The sequence below is a fragment of the Haplochromis burtoni genome, unplaced genomic scaffold (genome assembly GCF_018398535.1).
Source record: "Haplochromis burtoni strain Fernald_Lab_line unplaced genomic scaffold, NCSU_Asbu1 Contig_454, whole genome shotgun sequence".
NCBI classification, from domain to species: Eukaryota; Metazoa; Chordata; class Actinopteri; order Cichliformes; family Cichlidae; genus Haplochromis; species Haplochromis burtoni.
The window spans coordinates 236,954-254,175 of NW_024582815.1; the positions used below are offsets into that span (position 1 = coordinate 236,954).

Consider the following 17,222-nt stretch of genomic DNA (forward strand, 5'->3'; position numbering starts at 1 on the left):
AACACTACATCCTGTGCAGTCCTATTCTAAAGTTGATCTGAAGAGTTTTACACAGCAGCTACAGTTATAGTCTCTGGTCTCCTCCTCCTACAGTAAACCCCCCACAGTGGAAAAACACTGGTACAGTGGCCAGGTATGCTGACACCCTGACCCCCATCTCCTTTTAAGGAAATGTCCTTTTAAGGACTATTTTTTATTGAGTATTCCTACATTCTATCTACAACAAAATCCTACTATGACACCCACTAATAAACTACATTCCCTATGACCTCAATACCTAATAAACAATCTATTATTTCTACACAACCGACCAAAGTATAGACTCAGTGGATTCGGTGAGGGAGCGACGCTCACTTTTTTGACAGGACCCAGCTAGCTCTTGGAGGTCCTCCATGCTACCGTTCCTCGCTCGTGACCTACCCTTCAACCCACGCATCCGTTTCCTCCCCTCAGACGCCAGCACCACCGTCTTGCAGAAAACACTCTAAACGGTACCGGGAGGAGTTTCATATATCAAATACTTTTCAGGATTTTTTTAATTTTTTATTATTTTATTTATTTATTATTATTATTATTATTTTTTTTCTTTTAAACCTGGTGATATCGCAGCTTTATATTATTACATCATTAGTGTCTTTTACTTTTAGAGCGCTGACAGGACAAAAAGAAAGACACAAAAAGCCATCAAACTGTGTGACAGTTGAAGCCCAACACAAAGCTTCTCAACCCTCCTCTGCTGCACCAAAAAGCAAGCAAAGTATACCAGAGGCAGCTGTCCACAGGCTACGTAACTGAGAAATTCACCAATAACAAACCAAACAATCAAATTTGAATCACCTTTCAGAAACTACAAAGAGAAAACGTGCTGGAAAAGGAACTGAAAGCTCTGCAAAGCTGAACATCTGCACCTTCTTCAAACATTTACATGAACATCTGGTTTCCTGACGCTCTGCAGGTCCTCTCACCTTTTTGAGTTTGGCCAGCTTTGGGATGTCTGCGACGCTGGTCAGGCCGACGTTGATGAGGCTGAGCAGTTCCAGATTCGAGAACTCTTCTGTGATTCCCTCGATCTTTCCTTCGCTCGAGCGACAGTTATCCAGCACCAGCTCCTGGACCTGAGGGGAGGGAAGGGACAGCGCGCTGTTAATCCAGCATGGCTCAAAGTCGCCAACCGGGTGAAAGAGTGGATAACTGTAAACACTATTTCTATTTTAAGCAGCATGTGAGAAGAGTGACACATTAAACTGGTTACAGTTTGACTCTGTGACTCTTCGCCACTTTTAACCCTGAATGTTTCATGTTTAGCCTCCAGATTTCAACATATCATTTTCAATTTTTGCATGATGGTTGATACAGTAACAGCATGTTGTAATAAAAAAATAATAAAACATCAACATTTTTTTGAATACACTGTGTGCTCTTGTATGTTTAATCTAGTTGAGCTTTTCCTCTCTGCTTACTCTGTTTATGCAAAAATAGAAACTTCCTTATAATAATCTGCAGTTGTGCTTCCACACATACGCAGGTATTCATAGGGTTTATGTTAGGGGTGGGCGGTATAAACGGTATACGGTAGAAACTATATAAATTTGGCCAGTGTTAGAGATTTTGACTATTCCGCTCTACCGTGCATGTTGATGGTGTCATCAAGCTGCGCCTGTTTTGGTCTAAAGGATAGCAGTGGCTGCAAACAACATCATCTGCAAATTATGGCGGGCGACAGTAAAATCAAAGAGACGAAGCACTTTTGGAATATGGGCAAAAACTGTGCTTCCTCCACTTCCCTACCATCTATTCATTAATGCTGCATTCCATCACAGCTGCTCTATTCTCATGTCGTTGCAGTATATTAATGACTAACCTCGTATTGTTGATGAATAATCTCAGTTGTTCTCCTGACTGAAGTTTGGTCTGTTTACAGCATCCTGCCATGCGACTGCATTTGTCCCCAACCACTAGAAACCCTCATGTTAACTTTTATCGAGTGGAAAATAAGTTGGCGTTCATCCTTCAGCTTTACTGTGCTAATCTTATACTAACGTGGCTGTTTTGCTAGTGATCACGTAGCACATCATTATATACCAGCTAGCCCAACTTCAGTAACCCTACAAAAGTGACTGCTGTTTAGTTTTCTGTCTTCATTTATGTTGGAAGTGATAGCAGAGCTGTACTTTTTAAATTTGTTTAGAAATCTCTCAGTCAGAACATGCTATATCGTGTTTAGGTGGAAAACTAGCAAGCTAACTTCTGGATGCCTGGATGTTAAACTTAATTGTTACACCTGGTAGAGCAGAACGCTGATCATTTTATTACAGATGAAAGAATTTAGACAGTTTTTCAACTCTCAGTGATGCTGCAGTGATCGTTTGATTTTGGGACCTGAACCAGATGGAGTTTAGGACCCAGATTACTCCGCGAGGCTCCTGAATACAGCAGCCGTAATGCTCCAACAATCCATCAAGCGGTGCAGCTTCGTAGCTTACCAAAGTCGTACTAAAACATTTTTGACAGATTTCTGAGTGCCATGTACCACATAAAATCAGTTCGACGTCAGTGAGCACAACCAGAATTCATACACAATCTACACTGTTGATCTTTGAGAAAATGAAAGGATTTTAAGCGTGCCTTATAGTGTGTAAAATACGTTATACAGAAGAAAAGAACGTATTGCGATATATATTGTTACCGCACATGCTTTAAATCAGCTGTCTCCAACTGGAGCGGTTTATGCCCGACAATATTTTCACGGACCGGCCTTTAAGGTGTCGCGGATAAATACAACAAAATAAAACTAGTACCGGTACCGAAAAAAAAGATTTATTCATAACACACGTGAAAAGACCCGGGAATACAGAGTTAACGATAAAAAACGATAACAAAATAACGCTGAAAACCGATAAAAAACCCTGAAAACCATACATTTCACACCGAGCCTCAACTCTTGCGGCCCGGTACCAAACGACTCACAGACCGGTCCGAGGCCCGGGGGTTGGGGACCGCTGCTTTAAATTATATCTTGATATGGATTTTAGGCCATATCGCCCAGCCCTAGTTTATGTTTTGTTTTTTTCCCCTGTGTGTTTTGATCCTTCGTTCACATGTAAACAACTTTTTAGATCACCGAAACTCTCCCAAGTTTAAGTTCTTCAGAAACTCCACTTCTGCGTTTACATGTGGATGAAGAATCTGCAAAATCAGTCGAGCTGCCGCTGTAATCTCGTTGTCAGCTGGTGACATGAAACAAATCTGTAACCTCAAATGACTCACTTGATGGTTTGATTAAATAGCGAGGTCAATGTGACTAATTCATTTTCCTTGTACTGAGCACTGCCTAACGGGTAAGGTGACTTCAAATAGAAAGCGTGGTTACCCACAGAAGCAGCGCGAGAACACGGGAGTTTCCACGGCGTTTTCGTTGAAACATGTCAGTGTTTCATTGTATGATCACAGCGCCTCCCTTGTAATAAAACCCAATCATCCCCTACGTATAAACAGGAGGACTTTTGCAGAATGTTAAGCTGACACAAGTTACCCATTTACTGGCTTGCAGTACTTGGGGTCATGTGGAAAACAAGCACAAAAAAAAAAAAAAAAGGACATCCCTTCACCTCAAACTGATGATTCATTCAATCGGTTTTTCTGTCTATATGTACCTAAAACAGAGTTAGAAAAACACTGCATACCCACAGACACCATGAAAGATGGATGAAGTTCCGGTCTATAAGATGCAGTATTTTTAGTCACCACCAGAGGGCAATAACATACGGCAGCTTTTTTACTATTAAATAGTGGTCTGTATTAAAAATATGCAATGGCTTAATTAATTAATGTGCTAGTATTCCGGTCGTAGTAGTGACATTTATTTTCAGCCAGATTTAAAATGTACAAAAAGCATAATCAGTTAATAATTTTCACTCATTTGAATAATGTGGACAAAACTTCAACATTTTTTTTCCTTTCTCTGAGTGCTGCCTTTAGTGGGCACCACAGCAAAACCTTAAAGTGTCCACCTCATACCTGAATTTTGCTTCAGCTGGAAATCTGGAATAACTTGATAACTGATCACCCTATACTTTGCATCCTCCTCTGTGGTCTTCCTCCTTTCCTCCTGCCTGCCAGCTCCATGTTTATCACCCTTTGTTCAGTATATCCACTATTGCTCCTCCTCACATGACCAAACCATCTCAGCCTCCAACTGGCTTTCCCACTTTGTCTTCCAAACCGCGCAAACCGAACTGTCCCTCTTGTGTTCTCATTTCTAATTTTGTCCTAACCTGCTCACTCAAAACAGAAACCTTAACATCTTCAGCTCTGCCTACTGTCTTTTTGACCGTGCCACCATCTTTAAACCATACATTGCAGCAGTTCTCACGACAATCTAGTAAACATTCCCTTTCACTCTTGAACCTATCACTCCAACCACATTAGCCCAATTAAACATTACACCAACTCCAAGAGTAGCTTTCCATGATTTTTATTGGTTCAAAAACTTCTGAAATGGCCACAGTAGGGAGATTGGGGACAGCCAAAAGGAGAGAAAAAAGTAAGAAAGAGAGAGAGACACTGCCTAATACCTGAGCATTGAGCTCAGAGATTACCTGTACATACATTGCCCTCAGTATTTAAACCTTTTGTAATGTTTGAAATACAACAGCATTACATACAATATGTTATTTTCAAAAACCACCAAAACACTTTAGGTGTATATCAGTTTATTTGTTGTAAATCTCGTCATTTTCAGTTGTTTTCAAAAGAAAAACAAACTAGGATCCTACAGAGGACGCCTGTGCGGTTTCATGTTGGAACGGGGCCCGACCGAGGCTCTGTTTGTAAACTCGTAGCAACACGTGACGCTGCTAGTTAGCTCTGTTGCTAGCTGCGTGTTATTACCAGCCCTTCCGCTCCGCGGAGCCCTCACTTATCGACCCAAAATGATAAGGTACTGCGGCGGAAAATGTCTCTCATTACGGTGGTTCTATGAGAAATGATATGAGTAAACGAGTGTCGTAAATTCGGGCCACAACGACTCAGCCACTTTATAAAAGTAGCGCTAGCACGCCGCTGGCTACGCGCCCTTAGCGCGTTTACGCTCGCTGGATCCGACTAATCTCTGGAAACGCGTTTTCGTAAACAGTTATTTTTAAAAAGTGACTCGGTGAGTTGCAGAAAAATATTTTTAACAAAATATTAACAAGTAAATAAAATGTTAATACGCAATGGGGGGTTTAAAAATTAAAATGCCATCTATCGACTTCGAAATAAATGAAATTCTAGAATTAGCCAGGCCCGAAAGACGTCGATTATATTTTTATTTCCCGATAAGCAGGCGGTTTTAAGTTAATTTTCATGCGTGGGGATTTTCATTTAAATTTTAATAACTTTCAAGAGCATCAGTAATATGAATAAAACGAGAAATGCGTGGGCATAAAATGAAAACAACGTGGTAAACAACTGCGTGACTGCGCTGTTTGCGAGCGGCGATAACAGCTACTTAGTTGAAGGGAAGCAGCTAATTCAAGAATTTCGCAGACTTTGTGTTAGCTTAGATCTAAACTTGCTTTTTTAAGATATGCTGTTTTTAATCACTTTTTCCCCCTCAAGCTGCAGACACGCTGCCATGTGCTCGCCACCCCTCCTCCTGCCGGTCTACAGCAGATCAATTCCAATAAAGAAGCACACAACCCGAGAGACTCACCTCCGAGGGCGACCGGTGCCTCAACTCTAAGGAGACCCTCTTCTTCATGTCCATTTTCCTCCGGTTTTTCCTGGCTTTGGTTCTTTACGTTATGGAAAGCTTGTTTTCTCTCTCGTCCTCTGTTCAGCATCAACACGCGGAACCGGAGTGAAGCTAGCCACAATAGATACTCGTCATTTCCGGGAACGGCTTTCAAAATAAAGTTGTGGTTACGTGGTATAGCGGAAGTAGAAACATGGCTTATTCCCCCCAGAGGTTCGCACACTTTACCTTCAGGCCATGCACTCTATAATTCATCCACGTATATGCACTTATTTCGTCTTGAGATTATCCAGCGCGTGTGAGAGTTCTACGTTTCATCTCATTTTAGCGGGAACACACGAAACCTCCTTTAGGTTCTAGTGTACTCGCTTTAGCTTGACGCATGCTCGGAACGCTCCAGTGGCGCATGTGGAAAAGTGGGTCAAGCCGTATGGTGCATTGAATGCCTGAGTTATAAATCAGATATTTAGCCTTCGCACAGAAAATGACGAAAAATTAATACAAATAGGCCAAAACATTTAATTGCGGACAGTATTTTTAAACAGTGATAATAAAACTGATTCAAGACTGCTGGATTCCTTAAACCTTACTAGATGCTATATAAATTCACCAATTTTCCTGTGATATAGACAGTTTGAGTTTTTTCAGCTTGAGTATGTAAATTTCGAGTTTCTGAGGTGATCTTGAACATATCAGATATTGATTTGTAAATGGAGGGAAACGGCAGCAGTAGGGAAACAATACTCTACAGCGCCACTATACTGTCATTTGGAATCATTACACAGATATAAAAAGTCGACCACGTGCAGTAACTTAACTCTAAAAGAAAAATCATATCTCATTTATTTCCACATTAATATAAACGATAATGAAGAATTGCTTATCACTAGCAAAAAATGTCTGGCATGTGAGATAATTCACTTTCACTATGACTTTATGACATTTTCACTACACACTATAGCCTTCACTTATTTATATTTATTGTTATTATTATTGTTATTATTATTATTGTTGTTGTAGCTTAATGTATCATTGTGGTTATCATTTTTAACTTACAACATAATATATTAACAGTAATTTTGAGAAAATGTGATTAAAATGCAGATTAAAACTGTTTGCTCATGAATTCATTTTTTTCTTTGACCTGCAAATTATGTGCTATAGACTCAAACCGAAACATTTCCAATATGAAATTACAGGAAGGATTTTAAAACTAGCAATCATTGCTGGTTGTTGATGCAGTTCCACTTTTGTGCAGTCAGTGGTGCTGTAGCTCTTTGTCTGATCCCTCCGTTTATCGACTCATTGTGAAGAACAGATTGGAGCCTTGTTTGCGCCGTGTCATCATAGTGTTAATCTTTATTGTCATTACATTGTAGTTCATCTTCACGACAAGCAGTTATACATACAGTGGTCTTAGATTATATCATTGTCCAATACAAGGAGAGCAACAGTTAGAGTTAGTATCACAGCTAGATTTTTTCCATTGACCAACCCCACCCCCAACCCCCCCCAAAATACCCCTTCATCCTCCCCCCCAATCACTACCCCTCCCATACTCTACACCATACACCAATGTATTGACGACCGTCAAATATGTCACAGGTGCCTAACCATTAAATAGGACACAGGAATAAATAAATTAATAAATAACCAAATCAATACATACAATACATATATAAATAAATAAATACCAACAAGGTGTGTATATATTAACATACACACAAGTAGCTCACCAGAGGACAGCAGGTTCCAAAGTCATAGGGCCATTTCATACAGCCACAAGGCATAAAGTATGATTATGTAACACAGCCACAGTTCAGACCCCGGCCACATTATTACACCCCAAAAATCATGGTGCAGAGATTAGATTTAGTTTTGCAAATGTTTCTTTGAAGCAGGTCAGCTCTCAGAGGCAGACCCGCTCCCTTGGGAGAAATCCTTCTGCTTGAGTTAAACCTCACAGGTGGAGCCTCAAAAAAGCAAAAAACAGCTTGAGTTAAAAATAAAACACCAATTTTTATTTAAATATACTGTCATCCTTGGTGCACAAAGGAAAGTAGCTTACATTAAATTTTTTTTTGCAAGTGGACACTCTACACCTCAAATCCTAACCTGTTGATCAATCAAGTAGTTAGATCAATCAAGCCCAGTTTATTGGTGTATGCTGCCGTCTTTGAGCCAAGCAAGACAATCAATTCTTTATTTCTCCGAGATAACTGGCTGTAGCTTCAGGGGTTTCACATCACTCCAACACTAATTCTGAAGCACAGAGAGTATATTTGCTCACTGGTCACTTTATTAAGTACACTTTGCTACTACTGGGTTGGACCCACCTTTGCCTTGAGAGCTGCATTAATTCTTCATGGCATAGATTCAACGAGGTTCTGTGAACATTCCTCATTTATTTGGGTGCATATAAAAAGAAAGCATCGCACAGTTGCTGCAGATTTGTCAGTTACGCCCCCATGATGTGACTCTCGTCTTCCACCCAAGATGCTCTATTAAATTGAGATCTGGTGACTGTGGGGAACCATTTGAATACAATGAACTCTGATCACCCATCAGAAGACAGTCAGCATCAATACTCAGGTAAGCAGTCACATTAAATGATGCTCACCTAGTAGAAAGAGCTCAAACTTTGCCAAAAAAATATCCCACACTATATCACTCTATCACCAGCCTAAACTGTTAATACAAGGCAAGATGCTTTGTTTATGTCAAATTCTGATCCTATTGTCTAAATATCACAGCGGATATTGAGACTGATCAGATCAGGAAATGTTTTTCCCTCTTCTATTGTCCAATTTTGGTGAGCTTATGTGAATTGCTATCTCGGTCTCCCACTCTTAGCTGAAAGGAATGGCACAGTGTTACTGTTACTGTTGCGTTCCTATCAGCTCCAACCTTTGACCTTAACGAGACATTTTCACTCAGGGAACTGCCACTGACTGGATATTTTGTCTTTTTTTGGACCATTTTTAAAAACCCTGGAGATCCCTGTGTGGCAACAATGCCACATTCAAAGCCATGTGAATATTGTTTCTTCCCTCAGCATTCTCTAAGTATTCATAGTCATAGTGCATAAAGGCACTGATTTGCTGTCATGTGATTGGTTGATTTTATATATGGGTAACAAGAGGTTAAACAGATGTCCATAATGAAGTGGGAGGTGATATTAACTATTGTATCTTACTGTTAAATTATACAACATATTTCTTTAGTTCATTGTTGCTGTACACTGGTGGAAACCATCAGCTATGAGAAGCCCCTAAATCTTCTAAAGCTACTGTTAGCAAGAAAATAATTAAGCCTGTAATTTCTCCAACCAGTTATCACAAGACACCAATAATACTTATACAATTTCGCAAATGCTTTCTTTTAGGTTATTAACCTGCTTATTAATACATAATTAATGTAAAATGATTTTTTTTTAGCAGAAGTCCAAATGTAAAGTATATTAGAATCTGCCAGCTGGTGCTTCTCAAGTTTAGCCCCAGACAATGATGGTGTTTCTCCTTTCAGAACAGCTGTACCTCTGAGGAAAGACTGGAGACCTGCAGCTTTTGTTTGGAGTGTCATGACTGCTCTCTCAACTGGAGAGGTGAAACTGACTTTAGGTAGGTAATGTGGCCTAGGTCTGACTCTTACCAAGGTGAACAGGGGAAATGGAGGGTAACACTGTACAAGTCCCTCATTGAGGTTAGAATACATGTCGCCATAGAGGGCAAATCGCAGTGGAAGTGAAACAAAAAAAGCAAAAATAAAAACATCATTCAAAGAAATACAAAAACTCTTAAAGCACTTTGTAAGTTGAAGAAGAGTGCCATATGAATTTTCAACAGGTCAAAGAGTACAATAACTGAACAACAAAAAAACAGAAGAGTAGCAGAGTTAACCTAGGTTCACTGCACTGCAAGACAAAAGCCAGCAGGACGAACATCTCCCCCTTCTCTTTTTCCCTTTTTGAATGTTTTGACTTTTAAAAAATCCATCTCAAAAAGCAGACGTGAAGCGGTCCAGTTGCATGCAGCTCACACACATTCGACAGGCAGACTCAGAAAAATCAGGTTTTCAGACACAGAACTTACAGACAGAATAAAGTAAAAGGAAAACACTGAACATATGTTTGCACCAACCAAACCTCCGTCTTTTACAAAAACCTGTAACATTTATGCAAAAGCAGGTATATGGCAGAAAAAAAAATGAAGACTGGAAAGAGATTATTATAAAGTTTTATTTGATGATTGTATTGTTGTTTTCACGCATGTGCTTTGGCAATGGAAGAGATGTCTTAGCTCTTTCACAGATAGATAGATAGACAGACAGATGGGTAGATACCTCTTCCTTTGATGAAACCTTAAATTTTATTGTTCCATCAGAACTTATTGCCTTTATATTCAGTATTATTGACAGTTTATAGAAGATACTGTTTAGTCTGAACTAGTACTTTTCCTTTTTTATTATTATTATTATTACTATTCAAAAGGATTGTATAGTAGCTTTAGGTTTTCCCGTCCTTCAATCAAACTTCTATCAAATATTTTATCTTGACAAATATCTCAACTAAAGCATTTTGTTTTTGTTGTTTTCCGTCTTGCCTCTGTCACACTTCTTAAGTATCTGTGCCATTTTAGGTGGCATAGACTTTCTCTGGTATGTGTTATGCACTGATTAATTAGACTTTAGCAAGAGAAGGCAATAAGATTGTAAATATAATTATAATGGTCATGATTTTTTATATCTGCTTTTTAAGCCTAACCTCATCAGCTATCTCCAGGTCCAAATGTTCTTTCTGAACACTATTTTTTTTTGTTTTTTGTTTTTTTAAGGTCCAGATTCCGATAAAATTATCAGTGTGGTGTTTTCCAGGTGTTATAATTTATTATCCAGGCACCCATTAAAACAGTGATCTATGGGGTTTGGCAGAGTTAGCAGTAAGCTGACTTTAGTCACTGAGATAGTTGTCATTTAAAGACTGTATACCATGTTTTTACTGATGTCTTTCTGAAAAACTATAAACATACAGCACTTCTAGATGCAAATGAAGACTGCTATAGAATCTAGCAGTAACATAGAGGGTCACTGAAGTTGGGTTAGTTGACATAATGATCTACTCCTTTGTAGCTGGCTACAGAGCAATAGGTAGGCTAATATCAACACATCAGCACAGGGATGAGGATGTAGGATGTGGCTTAAATTGTTCTCAATAAAAATGTAAGAGGATGCGCTGCTGGCAGATATAAACTTCATATGGAAGACAGAAAACACTGGACACAGATAAAACATCAGCCTAGAAGTCAGAGATGACACCATCCACTACACATGAATAATAATCAGTGTGTTACTGCATGTTTTGGATTGCTTAGTATGAAAAACTGTGGTCCTAAGTTCAATGTCTTGAGCTTTGATACCTGGAAACAGGGTTTAATACCTGATTACTTAACAAGCAGACAATCAAACCCGTCATTTTGCCTAAAGTTTGGTAGAAACCGTAAAGATTTTATATATTTTAATATGGTCCACGTTATACATGTAAACCATTAACCTGCTAATAGATCTTAGTATGTTGATTTTAGTAGTATAAAATGATCATATATGTTAATGGTCTGTAAGTAATAGGAAAAAAGATTGTAGTATAACCTGTTTAACATGAAAGCCGCTCTTCTGGCGGAGTATTCTAGAAAAATTCGGAATATGTTATATTTCTCTGTTGTTTTCAATAGCCTATATGTTACATTTAAGATGAGGTATTCAGTAATCAGGCACTAAATACTCTAACGTATTCTGCTCAACACTGCATCAACAAAGCAAGAGTACAGGAATGTTAAGCTAAAGGCTAGCTGGTTAGCCACTTCTGGCACATTAGCATCAGCCGTGCTAACACAGATTCCTGCTGGTTCATAAATAATGCTCAGATAGAAAACCCTAGAACCCTAAGATTTTTTTTTTAAATTATTCTTAAACTCTGTACAATAAGTATCAAACAGTCCGTTTTAAAAAATGTGTGACTGGTAAATTACAACTAGAATTCAAAAGCAGAGATGACCAAGGTGTTGTCGTTTTCCTTTATCAGTTGATTTGACATAAACCCAGAACTATACTTAGATGCCTATTTCAACAAGTAACACATGTAATTATAGGTTTGTAGTTCTGTCCTCTATTTTGAAGAGAGCTCTTAATATTACTGGAATGTTTCAGTTATTTAAACTGAGTCATCTCTCTAATTGTGAGTCCAGATCTTTAAAAGTTGCTTTATTAGAGAACCTTTAACGGTAAATAATATCAACCTTTTTCATATGGTCGTTGTAAAAGTAGACTCCTTTACACTGCTTTTAACAATACTGCAGATCTGTCCAGAAACTGAGAATAATGAGAAGCATTTTGGCATTGTAGCCATCCTGCTAGATGCTACACATCGCGTTTGCAGCAGGGAGCTACCACCAACACAGAGTTATTACTAACATTTAACTATTCCAGCAACTGTTTAAGAGAAAACTAGAATTAGATATCTGAAGCATTTGGCTAAAGAATGGTATAATTATGCCTGAGATTATGACAACAGGTTCAGAAGCAAAAAAGATGTCACCATCGTAGGGTTAAAATAAATAAATGAGTAAATCTTGAATTTAGTGAGATGTTTAAGGGCATTAACAACATTCTGATATAACAAAATGTATCATTCTATGAACAAGAAGGCAGACAAAATTCTAAAACTTGAGTGCAACCTAAAAAAAAAGTTTGGTCATCAAACAGCAATTTTGGTCATCACGCATTACTTTGAAGCTGACAGCTGGTTGCTGGTGAGTGTTCCGGCCACTGGTTGCCTAGGTTACCTTCTATTGTTATTCACTATCAGGTCATATGACAATACAGATATTCTTCACTATTCATTGTCTGTTGGCTCTCAGTCATCCAGGTCACTGCACTCTAAGGAGCTTGTAAAGAAAAGCGTCTGGACTTCTTTAAGTTTGTTGATGATGTTTCACCTCTCATCCAAGAAGCTCCTTCAGTTCTTAGAGTTGAAGAAGCTTCTTAGATGAAAGTCCAGAAGCTTTTCTTTCCAAACTCAATAGACTTCACTCTTCATTGTTATATACTTCAGTTGCTCACCTGGAAGATGAGAAAAGTTTATCTTGGATCCCATCCATTTCCCATTGCCAGTGGTTACTTTGGCCATAGTCGCTTGAAGTCACTGAATGTCACAGACTTCTTATGGCCTCTGGTTGCCACATTGCTATGAATCAATTCCATTGTGTGCAACTTTACATTATAGATATTATTCAATGCAGATGGTTTAGCGAATGACTTCCATTGTGAATATGGCACATCTGAGCTGCACTGACCTTTGTCGGCCCAGTTAGTTGCCATTAAACACAGCTATAACAGGCAACTGGTATCATGACCAGGCAAAAATATAGTATATTCTCCCTGGTAAGCTATCGGGATTTTGACATAAACAATGTGAATCTGGAATTTAGTATTAGCATTACAACAGGTTTCGTGACAGCAAAATGTTTTGATCTTGCTTTACTGTTTCAACATAAAGCTCAGCAACTAGTGTTAGAGAGTTTTAGTGTTTGAGACCAAAATACTAGAAGTTTTTCATTGCCAAATAACAATAAAGTTGGAAAGATTCTGAAATATTCACCACGGAATTTCAGATACTTTGTTTAGTGGGAACTATGATCATGTAAAATAGTCGGGCCCCTGACAGCACTCTAAAGATTAAAGCGTAGATGTGGCGTTGCCTGCGGTGCCGTGCACGGAAGGCGGATACACCCGCCGACTTAAGCATAGCGCTGGATCATGCGATGGTTGGTTGCTGTGGTAATTTTGAGCTGGCAGCGGGAGAGCTGCAGCTCTGTGTGTTTGTGTGTAAATAAAGGGTGCAAAGCATGTTCATGTTACCTGGTCTGCTGTGGTCATTCACAGTGGTGCCGAAACCCAGGACGGGAGGCTCGGCAGACTCAGGACTGGGCAAGCAGAGAGAGGAGATGGTACAAATGGTGGCTGAGCTGGCAGCCATGCAGCGGGAGCAGGCGGCGGTGTGTCGCCGGCAGCAGAAAGAGCTGAAGGACCAGACAGAGCAGAACCTGCAGAGAATGAAGGATCTGGCGGTGGTAATCCGGTCCTGCCCGACACCGCCGCCACCCCCACAGGTGCTCCCCGACACCTCTGGGGTGGCCGGTCCGCAGCCTGTCACCGCACCCTTCTCCACTCCTCGGGTGGGAGTAGCTTGTGCCCGGCAGGGGCCAGCTCCCATTCCTGCTCTCCGGAGGAGGGACAAGGAGCAACTGCTGAGCCCACCACTAGCTCACCCACCTGCCCAGCCCGAGCTGGAGGTCAGCGTGGGAGGAACTTGCTACACCATCGCTGGTGGTGGAGGAGGCATGTGAGGGTCCCCGCCAGCCGGAAGCGGGGGTGGTGACGGAGGGGCCGCGCGAGGGGCTGCTCCAGCCTGGAGCTGCGGTGGTGGTGGTGACGGAGGGGCCGCGCAAGGAGATGGAGGTCCCTATGCCAGGGGAGCCTGCTCAATTGGACGTGCACGCCAGACCGGCCTCACCCCAACCAGTGGCCGGTGTACACCGAACATCTGCCCAGCCGCCTGTTAGCTGGGGCTCACGACCGTGCCAGCCGCGCCGCGTCCACCTGCCACGCGGCTGACCTCCGAACCAGCTTCGCCGGCGTCGCTGGGTTCGTGGGCGGCCACCTGAACTGACACCCCTTGGCCAGGGGCCAGGGGCACTGACGATCCGGGCTGATCCCCTCTCCCGCTCGTGGTGGTGGAGTAGGTTCGGCCGGATGTCTGCCCGGCCTCAGTCGGGCGATGGGGGTATGTGGCGGGGTGGGGCCTGCGGTGCCATGCAAGGAAGGCAGATGCACCTGCATAGCATCTGCAATCATGCCCCGCTGACGGGTCCTGTGATGGTTAGTTGTTGTGATATTGTTGAGCTGGCAGCAGGAGAGCTAAATCTCTATGTGTTTGTGTGTAAATAAAGGATGCAAAGCACGTTCATGTCATCGGGTCTGCCATGGTCATTCACAGTAGACTTTACTGATACTTCTCAGACAGATTCTTGGGTAGATATTAATTGTTGTAACTAGTGCTCCCAGCGTTAATCTCGTTAAAATGGCATTAATGTCATTTTAATGAGATCAACGCTGGGAGCACTAGTTGTAACTGTTCATCAGCTACTACATGTCCTACTGACGTGCCTTTTGGCAAGGGAGTATCACCTCCCAAACTTAATTATGTTTCTGAGCATGAGTTATTGAAAATCTGAAGAAATCTAAAATTGCTGTTTTTTAAGCCATCTAGCCACACTGAGTCATGCATGCAAAAGCCACATATTTAGACAAATCAGCAAGCTCCTACTCCACAGAGTACAAGGAAACCACAGTATATAGAAAGGAAAAAACAAACAAACTTCTTTCTCACTATGCATACTGGAATGTTCAAATGTGTATCAAATAAAAAACAAAAACAAACAAGGCTCTGTTCAATAACATTCATCTGTGGCTGTGATGGCATATCAGTGCTGCTTGGTAAAAAGAGTAACCCAAACTTCTCCTTTTCATCACTTGAACTCCTGCTTAGTGATGTGTTGAATGAGTTTCTTGATCCTCAAGCCTCAAAACCCTCCTAAAAGTTCCATTTTACAAGATAAATGGGTTTAAAAACAAGTGGATAAATGTTCTCTTTTCCATTCTAGCAAGACCCAGCTTACTTCAACACAGTCAATCTTTTTTTGGCTGGATCATGCATTCAGCCACTGAATTAAAATGCTATGCAGTGTCAGCAAAGGCAGAGGGTGTTACAAAAAGAGCTAGAAAGAGGTTGAAATATACCTAAATCGTAAACTCTATGGATCTGTGGCTCTGGGTTGTTATTTTGATGGTCTACAATCTGGACTATGGAGCCTTTCTAAAAGGTAGTGCTACCCAATGAAAGAAAATAACAAGACAAGAGAAAGTAACAAAGATAGACAGCTGGTAAAACTGTGACAGTTTCTGAAAAATTTAGGTATGAAAAAGAGCACAAGAAGGCAAGTTAAGGTAGAAAGAACAGTTACTTTTAGAGAAATACAGCAAGAAAAGAAGAAAGAAGACAGTCTCACAAAAAAGCTGTCAGGCAGCTAAACCGACAAGCAGGAATTTGTGCTGGCTTGATCATAAATACAGTAAGAACAGGTCAAAACGCACATATAGACACATACATGCACGTACATATACACCGTGCCTTATTCGCAAGTCTCCATAACCTCACAGTATTCTGTGCTGCCCGGCCAAGCACTGTGCTATAAAAGAACATCATCTCTTTGTCTTTTCATCTCTTTCAGTCCCTTGCTTATGCAGCTCTCACGCTATAATCCTCCTCTCCCTTTCTTCTTCTACTCTAATCGCTGTTCTACTGCCGCATCTTATGTATCCCATCTCGGGCTTCTCTCTCGTTTCAGTCCATTTTGTGAAAGCAGAATCGCACAGAAGCACAGAAGAAGAAGAAGAAGAAGAAGTAGAAGGAGGGCGTGGTTTGTTGTTTATGCAAATACAGGCTGTTTTCTGGGTGTCTGGATTGGTCGAGGGGAAGCGGAAGGTTGGTAACAGGACCTAATGAGGGAGCGGCACCAGAATATCCACATAATTGATGGGGAAGAAGCCCGACTGGCCGTTGATCATACCCTCGTACCAGTTGTCATCGATCTGATTGGTCAGGGTGATGACATCCCCCTCTTTGAAGCCCAGCTCACCTTCATTCTCTGGTTCAAAGTCGTAGAGCGCTCGACAACATGGCTGGTCCATAGGGGCTGTGAATGGACAGAAGCAAAACATAGCGAGTCAGTTTCACTCTCTATGCGGCATTTTTGGTTATCTGGTTTGTTTTGGTTTAGCTTAATGACACTATTTTGTTTTACTTAAGAATTTCTTGCTGTGCATTGAACGGGGCTAATTTGCTGGATATCAACATAATGGTTTGACAAGGCTCACCTGTTAACTGAAAACCATTCTAACTAACTTTGAAATCCTGCACAACTAAAATCCAGAGAAAGTCAGGAATCTTTTAAATAACTTTGTATATTTCATAATTAAACTTAAAATAAAATCATGCAAGTCCATACAAGTAAATTGTCTCGAATATGAAACAAGTTTAACAGACTCTAATACTACTCTGGAAGGTAGAAAGAAACTTTCAGCTGCTAAATAATAAGTAAGTAAGTAGTAAGTAAGTAAAATTTATTTATATAGCACATTTTACAGATAAAAATCACAAAGTGCTTTACAATAAGATCAGACATACAAGTTAAAATTAATTAAAAGCCCGTTTGTATAAAAATGTAATTTCCCAAGGGGATGCCACAGTGGATGGATGCTCATGCTAATTTGGAACTCATCTTTGCACCAGATGCCGAGCACTGGGAGTACACTAGCTTGCGACCCCCGAGGCTTGGTTTGTGTCTCCTTTCTGACATGCTTTAATTAATTA

General features: G+C 40.6%; 2 protein-coding genes across 2 annotated transcripts in view; both read right to left on the reverse strand.

Annotated features, from left to right (window-relative positions):
• Positions 1 to 6,227, reverse strand: part of LOC102308791 (acidic leucine-rich nuclear phosphoprotein 32 family member B) — a 9,127-nt gene extending 2,900 nt beyond the window's left edge. Inside the window, exons 1-2 of the mRNA XM_005949403.3 lie at positions 5,696 to 6,227; positions 966 to 1,115 (exon numbers count right to left, since the gene is read on the reverse strand). Of these exons, the coding sequence (XP_005949465.1) occupies positions 966 to 1,115; positions 5,696 to 5,749 (204 nt within the window). The 5' untranslated portion in view covers positions 5,750 to 6,227. The remainder of the gene's footprint in view (positions 1 to 965; positions 1,116 to 5,695) is intronic.
• Positions 6,228 to 15,791: 9,564 nt separating this feature from the next.
• LOC102308269 (endophilin-A1) overlaps positions 15,792 to 17,222 on the reverse strand; it is a 46,364-nt gene continuing 44,933 nt past the window's right edge. Inside the window, exon 9 of the mRNA XM_005949401.3 lies at positions 15,792 to 16,545. Within this exon, the coding sequence (XP_005949463.1) occupies positions 16,349 to 16,545 (197 nt within the window). The 3' untranslated portion in view covers positions 15,792 to 16,348. The remainder of the gene's footprint in view (positions 16,546 to 17,222) is intronic.